The sequence below is a fragment of the Egretta garzetta genome, unplaced genomic scaffold (assembly GCF_000687185.1).
Source record: "Egretta garzetta isolate BGI_Z169 unplaced genomic scaffold, ASM68718v1 scaffold377, whole genome shotgun sequence".
NCBI classification, from domain to species: Eukaryota; Metazoa; Chordata; class Aves; order Pelecaniformes; family Ardeidae; genus Egretta; species Egretta garzetta.
Window position 1 is genome coordinate 140060 of NW_009260339.1, and position 8825 is coordinate 148884.

The 8825-nt window shown below is 42.6% G+C and overlaps 1 protein-coding gene across 1 annotated transcript; it reads right to left on the reverse strand.

Moving 5' to 3' along the window:
• Positions 1-3585: 3585 nt before the first annotated feature.
• Positions 3586-8518, reverse strand: CUNH13orf42 (chromosome unknown C13orf42 homolog). The gene is made up of 3 exons (XM_035898023.1): positions 8105-8518; positions 4622-4769; positions 3586-3827 (listed from the first exon to the last, which is right to left on the reverse strand). Exons 1-3 carry the CDS (start codon positions 8516-8518, stop codon positions 3586-3588), a joined length of 804 nt encoding a protein of 267 aa, XP_035753916.1.
• Between the last annotated feature and the right edge of the window lie 307 nt (positions 8519-8825).

Consider the following 8825-nt stretch of genomic DNA (forward strand, 5'->3'; position numbering starts at 1 on the left):
CCTTGATCGATAGAGTTCCTGGTTGATGCACTTCATTAGCAGGGCCTGGGGGCATGGCTGAAAGAGCTCAGTATAATAATCTCAGCAAGGGATCTAGGTCATACAGTGCTCTGCTGGTCATGAATAATTCTTCTGTACAATTTGCATTGTCAGAGAACCTAGAGTAGGTGCTTAATTTCAACCTTGCAAAGCCTGAAAATAGCTGCGTGTTGCAACAAGGTCATTTAGAGGGCCTACCCAAGGCAGAGAGAGGCCATTTAGCGTCCATGCAGAGAGATCTGCCTCCAAAATCCTTAGGCGAACAATTCAGAGCAGCTGAGGAGCACCTTTGTAGGGCAACCGACTGCTCCTGGAAACCACGTGGAAAGCTGCCTGTGTCAGGCAGGGACATGGTTCTGTCTCGGGGCAATACAGAGGGTACTGCTATCCACACTACACCCTTCTCTGAGGAGGCAGCCAGCACAGGGGATGGAAATGCTTCCTTTTCCTATCTCCTGTTCCCTTTCCTCTCAACTACCATGTTCTAGCATAGGTAGCACAACACCCAACCTCTGTGTTTGAACCCTCAGCTCCCAGCTCCCCAGAGAGTGCCCCAAGATGCTAGGGCCACTCTCCATAGGTCTTCTGGAGCTGAGCTGTGTCCAGTGAAGAGCTCACAAGGGCTAATATGCTAGGAGAAAAAAGATGCCTGCATTTATGGGAGAGGAGGTAGAAAACATTCTCAGAGAAGAAGTAAGTGCTTTATTTTACTTGCTTAATTGAAATTTCTTAAGATGATAACAGGCTTGAAGTGAGATTTAAGAAAAGAAAAAAAAAAATCAGAGAATGCAAATTGAAATTACAAATCTGTTTTCCCCCCTCTGTCTCTTATTCATAAAAGCAAACACATATTTCACACTGGAGTTTTCTGGACAGCAGGGAGACACTTACCCTCTGTCACAGCAGATGACCAGAGATATCGCTGTTTTACAGGGACAGGCAAGAAATGACAGGGAAGGTCAAACACGCCAAAGCAGTCTGGTTCTGCACATCACAGTGCATCCTTAAAACAATAGCAAAAAGATCAGCTACTCCAATGAGTAAAACCTTGGCACCATGAACACGAAGCACAGCCCAGGTAGAATACCGTTGGAATCCTTTTCTTCTTCTTTCATCAGTATTTTAATTATGCACATGCCTAATTCTGTTACAGTAACCCTAAAAGATGGTGAGGTTTTCTGTCAGCATCCACTCATGTCACAGGTTCTAGTAGCAAAAGGGTGACCACACACTCAGTAAAAATTTTCCTCGGCAACTTCAGTGTGAGATTCTGCTTGGAGAGGGGTTTCAGGATGACACAGTTGCCAAAAATGTGCAGGTTTTGGCCTTAAATGATCACACGTCGAAGGCAGAACATTTTTAAAGACAGTTATGATGTTCAGTTCAGGGCAGTCAGGACAGGACTGGGGAGGGACAAAGGCACCAACACTCTCTTGATAGAGAATACAGACTAATCATGAGAAGCACCAACAGCAGGGAAGCAAAACCTCGACCTTCGTTTAAACTCTTCACGAAGACGTATCAATGTTGGTTAAACTGGTCATTTCAGAGAGGATACGGACTAGACAAAGAGTGGCAAAAGCACCTCCAGAATTCAGGTGCTACAGAAACTATTCACCCCTCCCCTTCCTGAATACCACTAACATAGAATCATGGAATTGTTTAGGTTGGAAAAGACCTTTAAGATCATCAGGTCCAACCCTTAACCTAACACTGCCATTCCACCACTAAACCATGGCTCTAAGCACCTCATTTACCCGTATTTTGAATACCCCCAGGGATGGGGACTCGACCACTTCCCTGGGCAGCCCATTCCAATGCTTGACAACCCTTTTGGTGAAAAAATTTTTCCTAATGTCCAACCTAGGAAAAATAAAAAGAACCTAAAAAAGAAACAAAATATTTTAATCAAACAGGAGATGCCAGCTCTGAATGGAGGAATATGTGGGATTTTGGCACTCTCCTGTCTCGTGACAGAAAGTGTCCTAGATCAGTGAGATCTAAGAGAGGTACTTCCACTTCGTGGCAGAAATACTTTTTGAATCACTCAGTCCCAAAGACTAGGAACACAAATCAGCAAGAATTGCCATCTGCCAAATATTCTGTGTGCTGGGCAGAAAGTTTATGGTGGTTATGATATATCAGGTGGGTTATATTGATGGCCAGTGCTTTTGGAAATGTATCCAAGCCTGTGGACACAAAAGCTACTGAATGTAGAAACAAGAAATCACCAGTGAATCACCAGCTGGTCATACCAGTGCTGCCAAGATCCGTCTGTCACAGTGAACCAGCGACTGAACACCAGATGAAATAAATTAGAGTAAGCAAAGGCTTGTTCCCAAACATCTCAGCAAATTCTTAAGACAAACCATAAGCTGGGGGATGTGGCTCACACTGATGCCGTGATATAAATGGTATTGCCCTATCTTCAGGGCCATAGGCCAGTATTTCCATAGGGTGCTAACTCCTTGTCACTCTCTATGTGTTTTTACATTGCTGTACACCAGTAAAACTGGCAGAGTATGGGGCTTAACAATTCCAAGTAGCACATGGAAGACATATCACCTCCAAGATGAAAGAGCCTGAAGAGGAACACTTCTAGACTGTATTCTTCCTAATATATGGTCTTTAATGATGAAGTAGCGGAATTCCAGGTATTGGGTATAATCTAATGCTGATGCAGTGGATTTGTCTGCAAATTGTCTTCTGCCCTTGAGAGCAATCTTTGCTCCGATTTATTCACAAAGTGTTCTTCTCCAAGGCATTAAGCTTTTCTAGTGTACACTGGGATGTCTAGATTCGGCAACTGGGTGTTAAAATTGGTGAAAACTAACAGGTGGTGCAGCCATATGAAAAAAGTTGTAGACATTTGTGCATGCCGTGAATCCCTTGATGTTGTATCCCAGGACAGAAGCACTTCCAATAGCAAGCAGAGTACAAGATAGCTTTTTTTTTTGAAAACACACTGGAACAAGTCCTCAAAACACAGGTTTCTAATGCTGATGCCTTCACTGCAGCTTTTTTTGCTCGTACCATAGCCTGCTTGTACCTCAGTGCTGCTCTATACTCTCAGATCACAGACTCAATGATGGCACGTACAAATTTTCACATGCAAAAAAAGGAGAAAATTCTGCTTCACTGCTCCGAAGTTGGAAACACTGGTGTAAAAGCTCCAACATATTAGCTGAATTGCTTGAATTGCTTTGCAGTACTGGAGTCAGAAGAAAAATTACTGCACCAGGCAATCTCTGAATCATTGCTTTCAATGACAGCACTAGAAAAAAGGTTTGTCAAGTTGGAGTTCCCCCCAAGCTGAATGACAAAGCAGTGTTGTTAGGCACAATGAACTCAGTGAGTTAAACCCTCATATGAGTCCAACGCTGGAATAGCCATGGCTTAAAATATGTCCCACACAAAGAACCTTTGGTGACTGCACATGTCAATTCTAGAGTGTAAGAGTTGGGTCAGAGGTAAAAAAAAAAAAGAAGCAAGTCTTACACACCCTATTTCATATATCCTCTCTTCAGCTGAAGAGGGAATATTCTTTCAATATTCTTTCTTACGTGTTTTGGGCTTAAATTTTAAAGTGTTATATGCCCCTTCCACAGCTTTGGGCAAGTACATGGGATGTCTTTCCAACCTCTTCCTAGAGCCAGTGGTTCTCTGCTGGCTGTTTCTTTGAGACTGGTTTGCAGCCTTTGCTGTTTGGGCAGTATCTTGTGAATATCTCCGGGGAGCACGAAGGATCCAGTTCGAATGTAAACTGTGTTCGCTTGTGCTGGTAGCAACTGAAAGACAGAAGATAATCTGATGTTAATGGTTTGCCAGTGATATTTTACATGCGCAGTAAGAGAACAGGGTCCCTGCTGGGTCCTTCCTGGAGGGAACGCTGAGAAACCAACTTGGTTTCACTGCAGGATGTTGCTTGGGATGGGATTCATCTTATCTAGTATTTCAATGTCTGCAGTGTAAACACATATGCCAAAGCTAGTCCCTTTATACACACTTTTAGGGTACAGCTAATCTGTCCTGTTTCAGATATCCACCCTAGCCTAAGACAAAGAAGAGAAATATCTGTTTCTCTTCAGTGATTATACAGGATAGATGATGAGCTCAGATGGGCACATCTTCAATTAGTTGGGCAATGCCATCCTTTCTGATGGAAACCATCATTTAGCCTAACGTCTAAATTACTTCTTTTTTGCTAGTTGGAGAGAAAACATCCAGCCATTTCTCAATGAGAAAAATGGAAATCAGATGAAGAAAAAATTCTCTTTATATTTTTTATAGCTCTCCTCCAACAGGGTAGAGATGCAAGAGTGGAATTCAGCCCTGGGAAGAAGGCAAGCATTATTCCAGCACTACACATGCTACATTTGCTCGTGTAATGGCCACACATAAAATAGTTGCACCCTTTCAACAGGGAACAAGCAATGTATTGCTGTAGCTTCACATACTGCATGTAATGGCCTTGGAGAAAAATTGTGTCCATTAAATAAGCAAACATGGTCTGACAATGCTGCTCCTCCCTCTACCCTCTGCACACCAAAAGTAATCATATTTCATCTGGTTTATACTGCACCATCAAAATCAACATCCACATTTGGCCGATGCATGTCAGGAACTCTCCGCCATCTCTCTGAATCCAGGTCTGCAATAACTGAGTCGAAGAAAGCTATTGCTTCTCTTACATCTGAACTGGACTGTGGGCCTTTTCTCTCCATGGATGCCTGTTGATCACATAGTGGGGAAAAAAGAGTTAGCTAAGGGTTGGGCACAATGACTTCTTAATGAGGAAACTGTATAAGGAAGCTGCAAAAATCGTTTTTGATTCCATACTTCAAGCTGTCAGAAAAGGACATGGATCCAGATTACTCTACGGTTTGTAGTCATCAAAGAAAGCGGGACAGCAGTCTTAACAAACATCTTGTTACACGCTCGACACCAAACATCGCCCACTTGGGCACTGCTAGCCAGGTGTTATAAAATCCCTCAGAATCCCTGTATCAGGCCATTTAATTAGGTGGCTAAGTGACAGCTGGGCTTTGTGGCATAATTTATTCTACCTAGGAGTAGGCACCTAATGAGACACACATTAGAAATGTAGTCATGCAGGGTTCCTTCTGTAATTAATGCAGGGCTCGAGTACCTTCAGAAGATGAGTCAGGCCTTAGGTAGGCTGAATTCCCCTCTGCAGGCAGCTCTTTCTCTTAGCTGCAGAGGGATTGTGGGGTAACTTGGTTACTAATTTAAGCATCTTATTAAAATGCCTAGGTTAGGTGAAATGAATCCAGATCTAAATTGCTAAAGTCTTTTTGAAATGGAAAAGGACTGTGTGTGCTAAAATATGAGTCATTCAACACTGTGATAATTCCCACAGGAAAACCATGGAGCTTAAAATTAGGAACCTGTCTTTATAAAAAAGCAAATGCCTGACTATAAATGCTGAAGCAGTTCTAAAGCCTCGGTTAGCAATTCTGTAGGTCCATGTGGGATGAATGCTTCCTGCCAGGCTCTACCTAATCAAGGGCTGTATATTTTCCCTGCCAGTCCAAGCTAGGCCTATTGCCAGGCAGCAATACCAAGTCAGAAAAGTACTACCTTGGGTTTCAAACATGCAAGCAAAAGGTACATGCTGTATCACATCTCTGAAGGACCAGCTAGCTCCCCATTCTGTGGAGGCAGAGAGATGAGCTAGCTTATTCCCCTCCTGACATGATGGGTTGATTGACGTCCTCACAACTGCTAAAAGATAACTGCTACCCCACATCTACTGAAAATAGTGACTGCTATTATCACTAAGCCCTTATTGGTTAGAAGACATTTTAAAGAAATGCCTATGTACTTCCCCTGACACACCTCTCTATTCTTCTCTGTCACTAGACCCAATTGGCAAATTTTGAACCCACAGTCAGCCTGTAGTCCAGGCCCCAGGGGTCTTTGGATTAAAACTCCCATGAGGACAGAGTTGTCTGGACAAAGTACTTTCCAGTTAATCATGCAGCAGGTAGGAGAAAAGAAGTGAATTTCCATTGACAGTAACTTAACACAGATAGTAGGGACAAAACCATTCAAGCCTGTTTGATAAGATGAACCTTGCAATCTGTGAACATAAAATTTGTAGTTAGGAAGCAGAGTATTCTGGCTATTCTAGAAGTCTTTGACCTTTCTCTAATTTTTGTAAAGCCAGAGCTGTGCGGCTGTGACCCTGCCATTTGTGTTGGCAGGAATGACTCATAGGGGTGGCATATCCTGCTGATGTTCCTGTCTGTTCCTAAGGGGACGGCTTGTGGAGACAGCATGCCAGCCAGCACCAGGGCTGCTCATATGTAAGAGCTAGCTGGCCACAGGCAGATGACAGCACTCCCAGCCTCAGCCTGTGGGAGATTCACTTGTTTGCCAAACCCAAGTTAAGCTTTTGGCATTTTTCTTAAGTGGTATTTTCAGTGGCAAGCCTCAGAAATTCACAAACCTGCATGAAGCCTATTTGTGCAGAATCTATCTCCCAGCCTCCTGGTCCATGGTTCCAGTACCCTTTTGCACTGATTTTTTCCCACCTGGCTGATGGTTATTCATGTACTCCACTACATCACTACTCAGCTCATCGGGGAACTGGCATGCTGTAAATCTCCACTGCCTCAAGCCAAAATTTGCATGGCAGTGCACAAAGTCAGTTCAAAGAGTGTATCTATAGTGTTGAGATTCATCTCCTGGCACCTGGCACCACCAGGCTGCTCTCCTATATCTCAGTCATTCTCTTTGGATGTTTTCCTGGCCCCAGATAGTAATGTCTTCATAAAATCTATCTTCTCCAGCCCACTGAGCTGAGTATTGTTTCCTACTATTATTCCTAGCTTCTGAGAGCTCACTGTTCAAAGCATTAAAAAGATGACATAAAGCCCAATAAAACCAAATGAAAAATTCCCACTAACAGAATGGGTATTAGATCAAAACATAAAATGAAAAAAAAAATATGATATCTAGCCCTAAACAAGTGAGCCTTGTCCTTTGGTTAAGCAATGCCTGCAACAGAGCTCAGCTTCAGCCATTCTGACATTCTGCTGTGACAGAACATCTAAATGTGACAGTAAATTTTTGGTAAAGTCTACCTGGCCTGATCAGTAAGTCAGCCATACACCCCTTCTTCCCACCATCCCCTTCAGAATCCAGTTTAAAGACTGCACTGGGTAACCTGTGAGTCTGCTGTCAAAGTCTTGTTTGTGACCATGTTACCTGAACAGACCACCTCACCTGCTGCAATCTTTTCCTTTGTCCTCACAATCAAGTCCACAGTCATATTAATGACTCAACTGTCTAGAGATGTGCAATCTATAAACTGCAACCAGGAGGAAGCTTTGCAAATGCATTTATCTCTAAGGTACAGAGAAATAGTCAGCACCAAAGATGTTATTTAAGTTGGGGGTTTTTGTGGTGTCATTACAGTAAAAGGTGAAGAATTACACTGTCTCAAAATGGCCCGCCAACTTATTAACAGAGAAAGGAACCCTTAATAATTCCTCATGCCCTGTAGCCTATGAGTAGAGCTTGCACTGATGTTAAATGTAGTACTGAGAAGCTATCTGACCAGTCAGAAAAAAATCCTATTTGTTTCAATGAATTTACAACTATTTTGTGTAAGTAATTTTATGCCAATAAAAAGACTGCCAGTAAACTTAGGGATTACTCTGCTTGTCAGTCAGTAACAGCTACAAATAACCATGGTGGAGAACTCTGAGGCACTTAAGTAGCTTGTCAGAGTATCGAGAGAACAGCTCACTCTTTCATAACATGTTTTCAGATACTTCCCATACGCTTATACCTCTTTCCTTCTCCTATTTTCTCTCCCCTCACACAAACACAGACACACTTCTTTCCATGACCAGTCACTCATACTTAATTTCACACTACTCAGAAAGAATCTTAAGGTATTTAGCAGCATTTCAAATGATGTAACAGCAAAAAGACAACCAGCTGAGACCAATAAAGCAGAAAATCAGTATAGGTCATGCAGCTAATTGCTTCATGGCTTAAGACCAAGCACATCGCAAAAGTTCTTCGGAATTACCTTAGAAGACTCTTTGGAAGGAAGTGGAAGAAATGATTTCTTTCCAGTTTGGGATGATTTTGTGGACGTTGGAGAAGCTGCAGCCACATGCATGGATTTCAAGTTATTGATGTTGTCAAGATATTTTTTCCTCAAGGCTAACAGATCCTGTAAGTACTTCAAGCAGTCCTGAGTCTTAGAGTACATCCATTCTCTGTCTTCCTCTTTTGTCTGGAAGCAAGAGTCGATGCTGGTTGTACTTTTGCTTTTTTTTAGTGGCTCACTAACTTTTTCCTGCTCACTTCCAAGGATGTACATAGAAGTGCTGCGGATCAATCTCACTGCAGATTCCGTGCCATCGCAGTAAGGGATATCATCCGTCACATTTCTTCGCTGGGAGTTGGGGTGAAATATAGAATGGATCTTTTTGAACATAGCGTGTCACTTCCTCCCCTTTACGCCTTTTCTCTTTCAATTCCTTAATTTAACCCTAGATCTGGTAGTCAGCAGCTGTTTCTCTTGCCCTCTGCAGATGGACAGTTTTGCCGCTTACTGTAATGAGGACGAAAAAAAAAAAACCAAACAAAAAACCAAAACTATTGCTGCACAAATTGCTTTCAGCCTAATGCATTGTGAAGAGCATGATGGTAGCGCAGAAGTGCGTTTTCTAGTCCATTTGCATCCGTGAAACGGTTGTACCCTTTCCCTGGTTTAAAACACAGTACGGGAGGTCAAATACAAT

What these genes read in the sequence shown, in the direction of transcription:
- CUNH13orf42 (XM_035898023.1), bottom strand. Translation starts at nt 8,518, where the DNA reads ATGTTCAAAAAGATCCATTCTATATTTCACCCCAACTCCCAGCGAAGA. An exon ending in CTTCCAAAGAGTCTTCTAAG is followed by an intron (nt 4,770 to 8,104) that starts GTAATTCCGAAG and finishes TGTGATCAACAG; the next exon opens with GCATCCATGGAGAGAAAAGG. An exon ending in TGTGGATGTTGATTTTGATG is followed by an intron (nt 3,828 to 4,621) that starts GTGCAGTATAAA and finishes TCTGTCTTTCAG; the next exon opens with TTGCTACCAGCACAAGCGAA.